A 16,060-nucleotide genomic window follows, 5' to 3' on the forward strand; every position below is an offset into this window, starting at 1 on the left:
AACAAGAATATGGTCCATGGCCTCACCATAACTACACCATTGCCTCGAAACCAGGGGACAATAAGAGCGACTGGTCTCGCGAAACCCTCTTATTGTGCCAAGGCAACTGGGATGTTGTGAGGGGAGAAGCTGACTACCCACAAAAGATTACTACTACCATATCAGTTCTAGATTATTAAATATGGTTTTCTGTGGGTGAGCAGATGGCGACTACTGGATGGCATATATTCTGTATCAGAAACTAGATTTGATGTGGTCTGTCCAATGCAATGTTCTGAATCAGCAGCCAAAATAACCAAAGCAAATCTAAAGTTGACCAAAAATTGATTTGTAACCCTTCTGGTACTAATGTTGGAGAGTGATCCCTGGTCCAAATGGTCCCTGGTCAAAACAAGGTTGAGAACCACTGCCCTAAATGCAACCAATCCCATTTCAATTTGGAAGCAAAGCAGGGCAAGCCCTAATACTTGGATGATAGAGTATCAATGACTACCGGGTGCTATAGGATATATTTTTGATTAAGGCAAAAACTACTTTGACTTTTCCTTCCTATGAAATTATGTTGCCACCATAATTCAAGAGGCAAGTTGATGGCACAACAACAGCCCAAATACCACTAATTGGAAAATCTACATAGAGAATCTTGCCTAACATCTTTTACTAGATTCATTGTAATAGAATTATGAAATACTTCACCTCTGCTGGTTTGATGTAACCCCAAATTTTACTATTATTGCCTAGAAGAGGAGCTGAGTCGGAAGGTAATAAACTGTGTCAAATCTGCCACGCAACCAATAAACCTGTAGCAATGATCTATATTCCCACAGCTGTTGCGAGAAGCCAAAGAGAAAGAGAAGCAGAGGCTGGCGCAGCAAGTGTCATTTGAAAAGACGGCACATTATGGGCTGCTTTTTGATGAGTTTCAGGGTCTGTCTCATCTTGAAGCTCTGGAAATTCTATCTAATGAAAGTGAAGCCAAGGTACAGTAAATGGACTGCATAAATCAAGATAACAAGAAGTCTTAGTATGGGATACATTTTTCAAGAATAGCTCCCAGAAAGATTGAAACCCTACCTCTAAGAAAGTCCTTTGCCTCAGCAGGCATAAGCCTTTGCCTTTATTTATTTGACTATTTGAATTTATATTTTATCTTAACCTGTTGACCCAGTTGTTTACAATATGTGAATTTTTTTCCATCACCTTTTGTTCACAGTGTATAGGGTCACTCCAGGAAAATAAATTCCCTGGTTGTCTCTCTTTTTCAAAATAGTGTGCTCATTGATTCCATGACGTGCTTTAAAAAGAATATTCAAAACAGGTTTTCATTGTTTCCTGCATAAATACATATTAAATCAGCTAAGCTCGTCCCATTTTCATAATCACCCTTTAACTTGCCCCAGTTTTTCCCCTTCTTCATCCCATGAAATGCATACTCCTCTCCATCATCCAATTATTCTTTGTCATGTGTAGGTCTTGTACAGTTTTGGATTTCCCTCTATAAGATATTTTTGGATTAAAAAGGTTCATATGACAGTTAGCTCTCATCTCAGTGGGTTTGTTAATCAAAGCAGTCAGTAGTCACTCATAACACTCAGCCATAAAATAAAGCGTGGAAATAACAATCCTGTACTCACTTACCCTGAAGTAAACTTCACTGAAATCGGCAAAACTTACATATAAGGTGTCAGTATAAGTACATTTGAACCCAGTTGGGATTACTTCCAGGAAAATAAAAACCAAATTGCACTACAAGTCGTTTTTCTAAGTTCACTTCTCGAAAAGAAATTGTATTTCTCTTCTGCTATCTTGAACTTGTAAATTGTTTTCCTCCTTCACTGCAAGCACAAGAGCTTGGATGTATCAGACAGTGTGCCTTTCAACCAATATATGTTTGTGTGTTTGTCTGTTTGCTTCTCTCTTTTTTCTCTCTTTCTCTCTCTGGAAATAACTAAATGTAGGCATGATTAAATAAAATAGAAAGTCCTGCATAGTTGTATTAATGGAATTTAAGCATCAGCTTAGGTTCCATCTGCACAGGCCACATGATGCACTTCTGGAAACCCAGAACCCCCATAAAAATGGCATTCACGCCGATTGAAAATACCCTTTTGTAAAAGTATGCTCTCCCATAAAAGAGCAAAAAAACAAACAAAAAACCTTGTTTGAGTAAAATCTTCTATTTAATGGTATATATCCACATGTATTTATGCAAGACAATTTTTTCAGTTTTTCAGTTTTAGATGGTTAACCTGGTTGTCTCTGATCTGTTAGAGATTACACCAATGCACAAAATATAGCAGTTCTTCAGAAGTGTTTTTTTCAGTGCCCAAGAATAGCTATTCTCCCATAAAACATCTTGTTTCTTTATAACACCAACAATAACAACAACTTTATATTCTGCTCTATCTCCCCAAACATAACATTCAATGCCCAAATACAACAATACACCCATACTAACAAAATTGGTACAACCCAACATATAAATATGAATTAGAACTTTACAAACTAAAATTAAATAAAAACACAGCCTGTTTATCATGCTCTCAAGAGTAGACTTCATTAAAGGTAACATATTTGGTTTACTCACAACTTTCATGTATTCAGAAAACAGCTATATAACTTGTCAATCCAGTTAGATATAGGTTTGAAGTACCCTATATGCTTGAGTATACGCCCAATTTTTCAGCTGTTTTTTTAAGGCTGAAAAAGGCCCCCTCGACTTATACTTGAGGCAAAGTTATATATTATTTTACTCTGTTATTATTATTATTATTATTACATTTATCATTTTCTCTATTTATTATTGTTATTATTACATTTACATTATTTTATTGTATTATTTTTATTGCATGTATTATTTCACTCTATTTATTATTATTACATTTACATTATTTTACTCTATTATTATTAATTTTATTTCATTTATTATTTTACTCTATTGTTACATGCTCAGTGGTTGCCACTAAGTTAAGGACAAGAGGGGGAAGGTAAAGGTGGCAGTCCAGGCTGCTCAATGCCTTGCAGTGTGGACATCTGTCAGCCGCTGAGCAGGATGTGAACTCCAGTGGCACAGATTTGGAGTATCCCACTCCTGATCAGCATCAATATATGTGGTCCATGTAGATAGGCACATAATTGTAGTCTGCAACTAGAATCCTTTACACATTTATCTGGGAGTAAGTGCTGTTGAATACGGAAATAATAATAATAATAATAATAATAATAATAATAATAATAATAATAATAGTTGTTCTTCTACTGACACAAAACACATGATTTATTATTATTATTATTATTATTGTTATTATTATCTTTACTCGCTTCTCCTTGTAGAACTTAATTTTGAGTGCACCTATGTAAGATTGTTCCAGTTGTTGAAATAAGTACCATAAGTAAGTATAGCAGACTGATAGTGATATGTAATTCTGTAGTTGGAGGGACTTTGCTTATAAATTGCGGCACATAATGTTACACAGATGTAGCCCTGTGCATTTGTATTGGATTGGATGAACCCAGTGCAGCTGGCTGAATAGCAAAATACTTTTTTAGTTTAGATGTAAGTGAAGAGAAGTGTTCATTGCCACACCAGTTAAAGTATTTTTATTCAGTAGAGGTTTACATCATGATCATAATGGATGTGATATAACTCTGCTATTAAAGTTCAGGAAGTCTGACCCCAAATGGGAGACCCATGTGATCTATTTGGAGAATGAGTCATGTGTAACAAAAAGACATAAAATATTAAATCAAACTTAGACATCTTATGGTATGGTATTCAATTCTCAATATAGGATTTTTAACAAGTGTAGACTTGGAGAGAGAAGATTTGCCTCATTTATTTCACACATGATGTGCTAGAGCTAAATTGAAATGCTTTGTCCCAGCTATCCGTATCTTGGGTTACTTTCAGTAATTGCTTCTTGTTTCAGATACAGTCATATTTATCCTCACTTGAAGGAGAAGAATTGGAAACGATAAAAAATGCTCTAATTGCTATTAAGACCATCTTCGTTCAACAGGAATCAGACAGTGAAGACACTGAAGTGATGACAGGTAGTTTCACAATTACCATTATAGAAAGAATATTGAGAGACCTCCATGTTTAATTCAAACTAGTGCATTGGTTGATTTCTGTTTGTTCTGAATGACTTAATCCTTAAATAATCTCTCAATTTAAGGTGCTGGTTTTAACCTATAAAGCCCTACATGGTCTCGGTCCTACCTACCCTTAGAAAAGCATTTACAGCCCTGTGCTTCCAAACAATGCCATCATGCTGGCTAGAGCAAAGATAGAGAGTAGTGGTTTTCAACATGTGGGCAGCAGCCCAGTAGTGGGCCACAAGAACGAAAATCTGGTCCGTGGCCTCCTTCCTCTTTATTTATTGTATTTATTTTATTTCCGCTCCTTTCCGCAGGCTAGCCAGCCCTGCTCCTTTTGGTACTAATCTTGGAGAGTGGTCCCTGGTCAAGTGTTCCCAGTTCAAGTGGACCCTGGTCAAAGTGGTCCCTGTCAAGTGGGCCCCATTCAAGTGGACCTTGGTCAAAGTGGTCCCTGGTCAAATGATCCCTGGTGAAAGTGGGCCCTGGTCAAGTGGACCCTGGCCAAAGTAGGCCCTGGCCAAAGTGGTCCCCATTCAAGTGGGCCCTGGTCAAAGTGGGTCCTGGTCATGGTCCCTGTTTAAATGATCCCTGCTCAAAGTGGGGCCTGGTCAAACTGGTCCCTGGTCAAGTGGTCCCTTGGTGAAATTCGTCCCAGGTGAAAGTGATCCCCATTCAAGTGGGCCCTGGTCAAGTAGACCCTGGTCAAAGTGGGGTGTGGTCAAGTGGGCCCTGATCAAATAAGGATTGGGAACCACTAATACACCCAATGACTTTGTATTTGTGAATGTGGGGAAAGAGAGGATTTAATACACCGTTTTGGAATAAAGGGCAGCATGGCAACAGTCAGTTATCTGTTACTTGTTAGCAGATTATTCCAAATAAAAAATATTAAATATTGCCACGTTTGCAGTCACAGACCAAAAATCTGAGCTAAATTAGTAAAGTCCACAGCGGATGCTAGAAACGGAAATGGAGATAGTTGGGAATGATACTCATCAGACATTTGTTATTGTTATCATGTCACTACTACTATAACTTTAAAGAGCCAGTATATGGAGTAACTTTTAATATTTAATATACATCAAAAGTTGTATATTATTTGATGTTGTGGCTTATGGCTGGTACAATAAACCATTCATTGATTCATTCACTGAGACATTGTGTCCTACCATACAGGCCTGGTAGATTACTAAGATCGAGTAATGTAACACTCTTCTCCACTCATCTCATGGACAGCCGTCACTTAAAATTGGCTAGAGATGGCACATTCTTTGATGCAGCACCAAAACTTTAGAACGCTTTACCAGAAGTGATAAGAGCAGCTCCCACCCTCTTGGCCTTTAGGAAAAAATTGTAAACTTTCCTGTGTGGAATACCTTTTAACTAATGGTGACAGAAGCCAAGGAACCTGCACATTATAATCACATTTTACCTCCCTGGGTATTGTAGACTGTTTAATTAATTAATTAATTAATTACTCTATTTGTATCCTGCCTTTCTCTACCCCAAAGGGGACTCAAAGCGGATTTACTTATGGTAACTATTCTATGCCTTTGAACTACAAAGAGTTAAAATACATTAAGTTAAAGATTTAAAAATTAAAATTAAAATGCACTTAAAAACCTATAAAACATTGCAATTGCTATTAAAAATCATGCCAGCCATCCATTTAATCTGTTTTGATAATTTTACGTACGAGGTGGAGCAACTTGGAATTATTTTAATGGGTTATTTTATATTGTTATGTTTTAAGAATGATTGTAAACCGCAGTGAGTCCTTGGAGAAGGGTGATGTAGAAATGTCCCAAATAATAAATAATAATAAATAATATCACAGATTCGCACTGGAGGACCTAGAGTTTCCTAGATAAGTATTCTCCATGTATAAAATAAACCTGGAGAATACTTCTCTAGGAAACTCTAGAGAAGGTCTTTATTTCCATAGGAATCCTGTGCCCTTAACCCTAATGAATGTAGAGTGCATTCATTAGATTTATTTGTGTGTTGACTCGTCATTCATTAAATTATTAGTCAACTAGACGAGATTAACCAACATGATGCCAGCCCCTCATCTTCATATCTGACTTGGGGACAAATAGAAAACAGAAAAGAGTTATCAAATCTGTTAATTATAGCAAGATCTGAAATTGCTTTGAAGTGAAAAATGACAACTGTTATCTAATGAAGAATGGCTAAAAAAACCCTGGAGATGTGTAACAGGGAATTTTACTCATTTGATAGAAACAGGAAAGGGAATGAATCATTCAAAAGTACATAAATAATTACGATCTGTGTCTTTTAGGAATGGGAGATGCAGTCAAAAGTTTCAAGAGACACTTTTCTCTTCATTTTTTTCACTTTCTTTCGCAGAAGATATGGGAGATGAATTTGTGACCATTTTTACCGAACTGCTGTTTGAACTACATGTTGCTGCAGCTCCTGACAAGCTTAACAAAGTGAGTGGCTTTGTTTACTAATTTACCTAGGAAATAAAAAAAAATCCTTCTCATCTTGATTAGCAGACGAGCAAGTAACTTTTTCTAGCAACTGAGATCAGAGTGTTTGAAAAGTCATAGCAGACAACAAGGGTAATGAATGCAACTGTGGTTAAGCAATATCGGTAAATAGAGAGATGTGGTGAAAAATAGCCAGGCCAGATTGGAAAATTGAATTAGACCTCCAAACTCTAACATGTCAGTTTATTAATCATACCCAGAAAAATCTATTATCTTAATTGTATTTTAAAATATGCTATTCTTTATGGAATATTTAATCTCTATGGTGTCTATTGGGGTCAGCGGTGGCTCAGCGGGTTAAACTGCTAAGCTGTAGAACTTGTTGATCAGAAGGTCGGCGGTTCAAATCTGCGAGACGGGTTGAGCTCCATTGCTAGCCCCAGCTTCTGCCAACCTAGGAGTTCAAAAACATGCAAATGTGAGTAGATCAATAGGTACTGCTTCGGCAGGAAGGTAACAGTGCTCCATGCAGTCATGCTGGCCACATGACCTTTACGAACAATGCCAGCTCTTCGGCTTAGAAGTGGAGATGAGCACCACTCCCCAGAGTCGGACATGACTAGACATAATGTCAAGGGGAAACCTTTACCTTTACCTATGATGTCTATTGATAACACTATGTAACACAATATTTGTTCCAGGGTTATACATATCATTTCCTAATTGGGTCTATCACAAAAACATCAAAAAGTTAATTAAACTGCAAAAACTTAGTTGCGGTCTGCACAAAAGGTTAAAAATGGCCTATGAAAGGTTAAAAATGGCACATTGAAAGATTAAAAATGGCAGCCACAAAAACAAAGGTTTCTGGAGTATAACCACTACAGTAGAATCTCGCTTATTCAACCTTCACTTGTTTAATGTTCTGTATTATCCAACGCAGTCTGCCTCTTGCTCGGATCCATTGCTGTCAATACATTGCGATATTTTGGTGCTAAATCCATAAATACATTAATTACTACATAACGTTACCTTGTATTGAACTGCTTTTTATGTCAATTTGATGTAAAACATTATGTTTTTATGTTTAATTTGTAAAATCATAATATAATTTGACGTTTAATAGGCTTTTCCTTGATCCCTCCTTATTATCCAACATTTTCCCTTATCCAACAGTCTGCTGGCCCATTTATGTTGGATAAGTGAGACTCTAATGTACTTTCAATGTATGTACCACACAATTAAACAGGAAATAACACTTTCAAACCAGGAACATAAAATGTTTCAAATTTTGTTGCACGGTGTAATTTTTTGTGCTCCAAAATAGCCGAAATACTGTATGACAATTATTCATATCATAATAAGTGCTGTAAATGAAAGACACAACAAACAATGGAGCTAATTGAGAGGAAAATGCAAGCACTGTTCTGTGTACAATAGGCATGCATTACTATAGTTCTTACTACCTGGGACAGTGAAAATAATGGGCAGCTTCTTTATGCAGGACTGTAGATGTGCAGTTCTTATACATAACATATGGGAAGTCTGTATGGGCCTCCATGCCAGAATACTAACCTTGTGTTGTCTTTTATGGGGATTTTCTCATAGGCTAGAAAGAAAGCATATGACAGCTTGGAGAAAGCTAGTCTCCCTGCATCAATAGAACCAGAAGAGTACCAAGCAGAAAAAATAGGAGAAAATGAAGAAAAACAACAAACTGAAGAAGAGTCTCACATAGAAGAACCTGGAAATAAAGAAGAAATGAAGAAGAAAAATCTAGAGGTCAGAGATGAGCAGATTTCTGTTTGACTGGATGATCATTAACCACATCCAGGCACTCGTTGGGTTGCCTGTCTTTGGTGCTAGGCCTGCCTTGATCACCCTGTATCAGGAGAGAGATGTGGCAGGTCCTGTCTATATTTCCTGGGTTCCTCATAACACTCAGCACAGTCAGTCATAGCATTCTTCTCAAATAGCTGAGTTAGGAGTCCTGCTGGTATTATTTCAAGATAGAGGAAGTTGAGTTTTGGTCCTGTAGGACTAGTATGTGGTTTCCTAGGATCTTACTCCTTGTACTCATTAATATCTTCATCAGAGTTGGAAAAATATTGGCCCTTCAGATGTTTTAGGTTGCAGCTCCCACGATCCCTTACCATTGGCTGCAATAATTGGGGTTTCTAGTAACACTATGTGACACGATTTTTTTCCTGGTTTCTAAATATCTTTCCTAATTGGTTCTATCATAATGTTGCACTCCGGAACAGGAATAACCCTCCACGTTGAGTAGGGAAAACAATCCTTTTATTGAAGATAAGTAAAAGCAGCAAAGTAAAAAAGGCATTTTAAAGGGATAGATAAATCAATTAAGTGAAAAGATAAGTAAGAACAAATTAGTCCAAGGTAGAGTTCAGCAATGTCCAAAAGCAAAGTCCACAAGTCTCTAACAAAATCCAAAGAACCAGGAAACGTTGATCCAAGGCATGAGCAGGTAATCACAAGAGACAAAAAATTAAACAGTAAACAAGAAATCTTTAAGCATGAATCTTCCAAGCAAGGCTTCTATGAGACGAGGACAAGAACTTAGCAGGATTCTAAACGATGCTTCATCTGGCAATATTTTCCATGCTTGGAACTTTTAAGCCTTTCCAAGCACTCAGAAACTGGTTTCGCTTTCCTTTAATGGCCCTTATTTTTTTGTGTTGAAGCCTGGCAGAATGCTGAAGGCCTTGCTCAGCCTGTCTGTTTTGACTAATTTCCGCCCGACTATCTATATGTTCATTAGTCTCCGCAGGTGCCGAGTTGTTTTCAAGCCCCAAATCCTGGAAACTCTCTGGGAGCAATTCAGGGAGTAAATCATCATCCCTATACCCTGTAGGAACATTCTCATGGGAAACTATACTTTGAACAGTTGTCTCTCTCTGTCATTCTCTGCATAAATATCACTGACCAAACCATTGCCATCTTGAACCTCATTTACATCATTCCCCACATCCAAAGCACCCTGATCCTGAAACACAATCACAGGCTGAACTCCAACACATAAAAACATGGAAAAATATTATTATCCTTCAGCATCTTGTAGCACATTTTGCTATAGTTTTTCAAAGAATCGTTTGTGGCAGCTACAAAAACAACGTTTCTGGAGTATAACAACTACTTTCAAACTAAGCAAGCACCACACAATTAAACAGGAAATAACACTATATCAGGAACAGAAAAAAATCAAATTTTATTATATACTAGCTGTCCCCTGCCACGCGTTGCTGTGGCCCACATGGGGTTTCTGTGTGGGAGGTTTGGCCCAATTCTATCGTTGGTGGGGTTCAGAATGCTCTGTGATTGTACGTGATCTATAAATCCCAGCAAATACAACTCCCAAATGTCAAGATTCTATTTTCCCCAAACTCCACCAGTGTTCACATTTGGGCATGTTGAGTGTAGAGTTTGGTCCAGATCCATCATTGTTTGAGTCCACAATGATCTCTGGATATAGATGAACTACAACTCCAAAACCAAAGGACACTGCCCACCAAACCCTTCCAGTATTTTGTTTTGGTCATGGGAGAACTGTGTGCCAAGTTTGGTTCAATTCCATCATTGGTGGGGTTCAGAACGCTCTTTGATTGTAGGTGAACTATAAATCCCAGCAACTACAACTCCCAAATGACAAAATCAAATTTTTGAGTGAAGGATATACATTGGGTTGTTAGGTGTCTTGTGTCCAAATTTGGTGTCAATTTTCCCAGCGGTTTTTGAGTTTTGTGAATAATACAAACGAACATTACATTTTTATTTATATAGATTGTAAGTGGAGTCCCAAACATCTGGAGGACCAGGGTTCCATTATCCACTTCATCACAATTTGCTAATAGCTAGTCCTTCCAGGTCAGTGGTTCCCAACCTGTGGGTCCCTAGGTGTTTGGGTCTACAACTTACAAAAATCCCAGCCAGTTTACCAGCTGTTAGGATTTCTGGGAGTTGAAGGCCAAAATATCTGGGGACCCAAAGGCTGAGAACCACCATTCTAGGTAGAGAAAATGCACCATTTTTTTCCCAGTGAGGTTGCACTTCCCTGGAAAGATCAGATGCACAGCCCCAGACTTCTCTTGGATCCTTCTCTAGCAACAGAGGATGTCTCGATGGCAATGGTTGCTTTGGAAACCTCTAAGTGACATTTCTGCAATACATTGTACACTGGGCTATCCTTGAAGATGATTCAGAAACTGTAAATAGCGGAAAATACAGCGGGCAGGTTATAAACTGAAACAAGGCATTTTTCTGTTCCCAGTTCAGCTGTGCTGATTTCTGGTTTGCTACTAGACCCAAACTGTGTGGTGTTCACCTATAAAGCCTCGGACCACCAATATTTCACGGGCTTCGGCCTCTGGAGCTGGCAGTTTGGGAACATTCCCCCCCTCCCCGAGATTCCTAGATACAAGGAAACTTATATGGTATCAATACTGTTCTCTTTTGAATGCCCAGGAAATATGCATTTATTTTGTAAGACTGTTGAAGAGTAAAAGTATCAAAGATGTTGTAAATCATTATTTTCATAGTTTGTACTGCGATTATGAATTGGAAGGGTTTGTTGAATTTAGATATGGGGCCGCAGTGGTGCAGCGGGATAAATTGCTAAGCTGCAGAAATTGAAGGTTGGTGGTTTGAATCCGTGGGATGGGGTGAGCTCCCACTGTTAGCCCCAGCTTCTGCCAATCTAGCAGTTTGAAAACATGCAAATATGAGTAGATCAATAGGTACTGTTTTGGCAGGAAGGTAACGGTGCTCCGTGCGGTCATGCCTACCACATGACCTTGGAGGAGTCTACAGACAAAGCCGGCTCTTCAACTTAGAAATGGAGATGAGCACCACCCCCCAGAGTCGGACTCGACTAGACTTAATGTCAAGGAGAAACCTTTGCCTTTTTAGAAGCAAGCACTGCACACAATTAGCAAATGAATGAATAAATTGTGACTCCCACACTAAGGTTGCAAACTATTCACAGCATTTCTCTTCCCAAATTTCATTATAGTACCAATGACTAATGCTGAGGATGGGTCTTTGAGTGTGTCAATCTTCTCAAAGGATTTCTTTAACATCCTTAGTCCTTATACGTTTGGAAATTTCTAAAAACAGGTCCCTTAAAAATATCAAGCTTCGGTCCACCATTGCATTTTCTGTCTTAAATCAAGGCTTTATGTTGAAAAAAATGGAGTTGTTTACATTTAAGGAGAAATTTCTGTAGTTTTGGGTAAAATAATGCTATTTAAATCTGACTTCAGGTTCTAATGTTGTGTAGGCCATTTTCAGATCATAAGAAGGATATAAATCATAAATGTACTAATAATAAGAAGAAGGATTTCTTACCATTACCTATAGGCTAAAATATATTTTATTACAATGTGCTGGAAGGATGGCTTTTTAATTATTAAAACAGAATGTTCTTATTTCAAGATGTGTAATAAATTATATTTGCAGGACATTTACAATGATATTACAGTATCAGTATATTGCTTCTCTTACAATTCATATCAACTGTAATAAACTGTAGTGCTGAGTCTTAAGTATTTCTTTCCAGGAAATATACATGCTGTCTATTGAAAGCCTTGCTGAGGTAACGGCCCGTTGCATCGAACAGCTTCATAAATTAGCAGAATTAATTCTTCATGGACAAGAAGTTGAAAAGCCTGCCTTGGATCAAGCAAAAGTTTTAACGAGGTGAATATATTTTTTTTGTCCTCATTCTTTTAATGTGTGTGTACAGTCAGCCTTCATATTTGCTGGGGTTGAGGGCACAGGATCCTGTGAAAGTGAAAAACCACAAATAAGAATAGAAAATATTGTCTAACATTGCACACTGGTGCAGACGTTGACACCTCCCATCTTAAGACCAGGAGCCCCTGCTGACACAGTGGGTTAAACCCTTGTGCCAGCAGGACTGAATACCGACAGGTCAGAGGTTCAAATCCGGTGAGAGCGTGGATGGGCTCCCTCTGTCAGCTCCAGCTCCCCGTGTGGGGGCATGAGAGAAGCCTCCCAGAAGGATGGTAAAACAACAAAAACATCCAGGCGTCCCGTGGGCAACGTCCTTGCAGATGGCCAATTCTCTCACACCAGAAGCAACTTGCAATTTCTCAAGTCACTCCTGATGTGAAAAAAAATATATCTTAAGACCTTAAGCCTGGTCACTGTACCACGTAACCCAAATTTCAGGCCCCATGTACACTAATTATTATTATTATTATTATTATTATTATTATTATTATTATTATCCTGGGAAGTGTTGAAATTGTCTTAGAAAGACATTCCATTTCCTCTTAGACAAATTTTCATCCTTCTTTAAAAAAAATAGGAACAAGGGAAGTTTATTTACCATACCTGTACCCTGCCCTTCTCACTTCAAAGGGGGCTCAAAGTGGCTTTACAAAGGTAACCAATTCAGTGCCACACATATACATATCAATAAATAAACAAATGCATTAAAATACAAAACAATTGAAACATCAACATTAAATAATCAATTAAAATCTCACAATCCAAGTCATATTCCAGGGCTGTTCCAAGTCGTAAATTATGTTATTAGTAATCTCTTATTGCACTGCTCCAATTTACTGACTAAAAGCTTGGTCCCGAAGCCATGTTTTTAGTTTTTTTCCCCCTGAAGTTCAGGAGGGAGGGGTGATTTAATTTCATTGGGGAGTTCCATAGACAAGGGGCCGCCACTGAGAAGGCCCTGTCTCTCGTCCCCACCAAAACTCACCTGGAAAGGAGGTGGGACCTAAAGCAGGACCTCCGCCAACAATCATAGCCTCTGAGATGGATCATAGAAGGAGATACATTGTCTTATTTATACTGAGCAAGACTGTGTCTATAATGTTGTCTTGTGCCTTTTCAGGTTTTCTGATGAGACTTTCACAACTGGAGATGGCAGGAATAAAACCTGGCATCTTTTGACACAATGCATATTTGCTTGTTGCATGAGTTGTACCCAGTATAGCCTTTTTCCCTTCTGTTGCAGAAGTTATTTTCATTTTTCCTTATCATTATTATTTAATGACAATAAATATGTGGCTAACGATTTCTTGACAAAACCTTGCTAATATGTAATACCCTCATGAAGATGCCAATTGTTGTGAGCTCTAATTAAATCAGTAGCAGTTACTTGCTACTCATCTATATACATTTAGCGAAATATACACCAAAATGTTTGAGAATAGGCAAATGTACAGTTAAGCATATGTAAATGCACGTATGTGTGTATGAGAAGGCATTGATCATTGTCCCGTGTTTTTTTTCTTCAACAGTTTAACCCATACAATGTGTAACGAAGTCTCCTCTCTATCAAAGAAATTTTCTGGTGTTTTAACTTCACTTGGGGTAAGCACTTATTTATGTGACATCAAGTAAGAAAACTGGAATAATGTTTCTTATGAGAAGCCAATGCGCATAACATATTTCATGATGGAAACTATAAATATAGCAGTGAGCATTATCTACTTCACTGGCTACACAGCTTACCATTTTCATATGCAGAGAGCAGTAGATTTGAGTCTTGTTTTCCTCACTTTTAAAAAATGTCTCCAACAAAACCCAAACTCTGTAACCATCTGATATATTTCAGGCTAATAATCCTTTTCTTACACAGTAGATGGGTTTGCAGGAGGCTGCAGAGATGTTATTGCTGCTACCAGGAGTTGATCTCCAAAAGGATAACTGTGCTCTACGTTGAATCCCACTATCATTGATACCAATGCATTGGGACTATGTATTTTTTTAGACCTCAGAAGTATTAGAACTCAACCACATTCTGCACAAGGTTTTAGCCCTCATCAAGGGTTTAGATAGATGCCTAGATAGATGGATGAGTTAACTGGCTGTGAGTTAGCTAGATAGCTAGGTCTTGTTAACCTCTGTAGATTGAGGAAAGGCAACTCTTGATGGCTACGGGAGCTCCAAGAAAATGATATGATAATTGTAGCAGATGTTATTGATGCTAAGGGGGGGGGGGGGGGGAGGTGAGTCTTGGGAAAGGATTGAGAGAAGGATAAGTTTGCTAAAACAAAACAAAAAAGCCAAGGAAATGCAAGCAACTAAGACTGGACCTAAAATAAATATGGTCCAGATGTATGATGTCAACAGGATCAGGACTGCACTAGTGCTTCAAATGAGCTATTCCTCCACCCACCCAAATGAACTATCCCAATCCCCCCTCCCCAAATACACTGAGTAAACCACTTTGAGTCCTCCCAGGGGTGAGAAAGGTGATATATAAATATTGTAAATAATAAAGAGCTGAAAAAATGTACAGTGGAACCTCAATGTAAGAGCATCACAACTTAAGAGTGTTTTGAGTTAAGAGCCATTGTTTGGTCTTTGTTTTGCTTTGACATACAAGCAACATTTTGAGTTAGGAGCAAGTGCCAGAGGGAGCACTAGTGCCAGAATACAGGTCTTTGGGGCTGCAAGGGAACAGCCTCCATGCTTTGTGCTCTTGTCTGCTTTGAAGAATTTTGGTTTAGTTGATTTTGTATGGTTTTTATTCCTGGTATGTTTGGCTTCATGAAGAGAGAGAAGGAGAGTGAGCAAGAGGGGAGGGGGGAATAGAATGAGTACAGTATGAAGAAACTGATGCTTCTGTCTCTTTACTTTGTGCTTCCTTGGCTCAACTTTGTGCTTCTACCATTCTAAAGTTGATTTTTCTTTTTTTTTATTGTTCCATGTGAATGTTCATTTATACATTATATGTTATTTATAAATTACATTTTCTTAATTTAAAAATGTAAAAAAATGGGGGGGGGGGTTCTGGCGGCTGGATCACATTAATAGCATTTCAGTGGGGAAATTTGCTTTGAGTTAAGAGCTCAGACGTGGAATGAATTAAACCCCTAACTCAAGGTGTGTTATTAATTCCAGAGAAAGAAAAATAACATGTCTCATTCCTATTTGATGATAACATTTGAAAGGGAGCTCTTACGAGTCCTTTTTCTGAGTTGACACTCTTTCTGAGTTTCTTTTTAAAATTATTTTAATTATATTGTTTTTACGGATAATTTAAGTTAGCGTTAAAAGAATTTGTCTGTTTCTGCATTTTTTCTCCAATTTGTCAGATTTCTTTGAGACAGTATCAATAAATATTTATAACAAACTGAAAAAAGATCAGCCTGAAATATTAATACTATCCAGCTTCAAAACTAAGCATTTTACATGATTTCGAGCTTTGGCTTCGACGTCTTTGCACTCCAGCAGTTTTGCTTGATATAACTATGCAAAATTTCAAAGGGATTCATCTGTGACATGTTCTATGTTCATAGCAAACAAATATCCACACACAGCTGAACTATAGATGTGGAAGTTCAAAGTAAAGAGCAGAGGTTTTTGGCCTCAGAAGTTGTCATTTCCTTTCTGAGGGATATGCATTCAAAATTGATTTTAACATACTTCATTTTCTTTTAATGCACTATAGGACTTCAAAGCAAGAACCAATGTTGTGTAATGATTTGAGTGTT

At 37.9% G+C, this 16,060-nt stretch overlaps 1 protein-coding gene across 2 annotated transcripts in view; it reads left to right on the top strand.

Moving 5' to 3' along the window:
* Positions 1 to 16,060, top strand: part of LOC132776320 (protein NOXP20) — a 30,579-nt gene that overhangs the window by 3,370 nt on the left and 11,149 nt on the right. The window contains exons 4-9 of one of the 2 annotated variants that reach the window (XM_060777824.2): positions 828 to 980; positions 3,930 to 4,053; positions 6,472 to 6,557; positions 8,166 to 8,339; positions 12,133 to 12,272; positions 13,859 to 13,931. In XM_060777824.2, coding sequence (XP_060633807.2) covers positions 828 to 980; positions 3,930 to 4,053; positions 6,472 to 6,557; positions 8,166 to 8,339; positions 12,133 to 12,272; positions 13,859 to 13,931 — 750 coding nt within the window. The remainder of the gene's footprint in view (positions 1 to 827; positions 981 to 3,929; positions 4,054 to 6,471; positions 6,558 to 8,165; positions 8,340 to 12,132; positions 12,273 to 13,858; positions 13,932 to 16,060) is intronic. The other variant, XM_067469028.1, reaches the window with a different exon arrangement.

The sequence above is a fragment of the Anolis sagrei genome, chromosome 5 (genome assembly GCF_037176765.1).
Source record: "Anolis sagrei isolate rAnoSag1 chromosome 5, rAnoSag1.mat, whole genome shotgun sequence".
Classification (NCBI taxonomy): Eukaryota; Metazoa; Chordata; class Lepidosauria; order Squamata; family Dactyloidae; genus Anolis; species Anolis sagrei.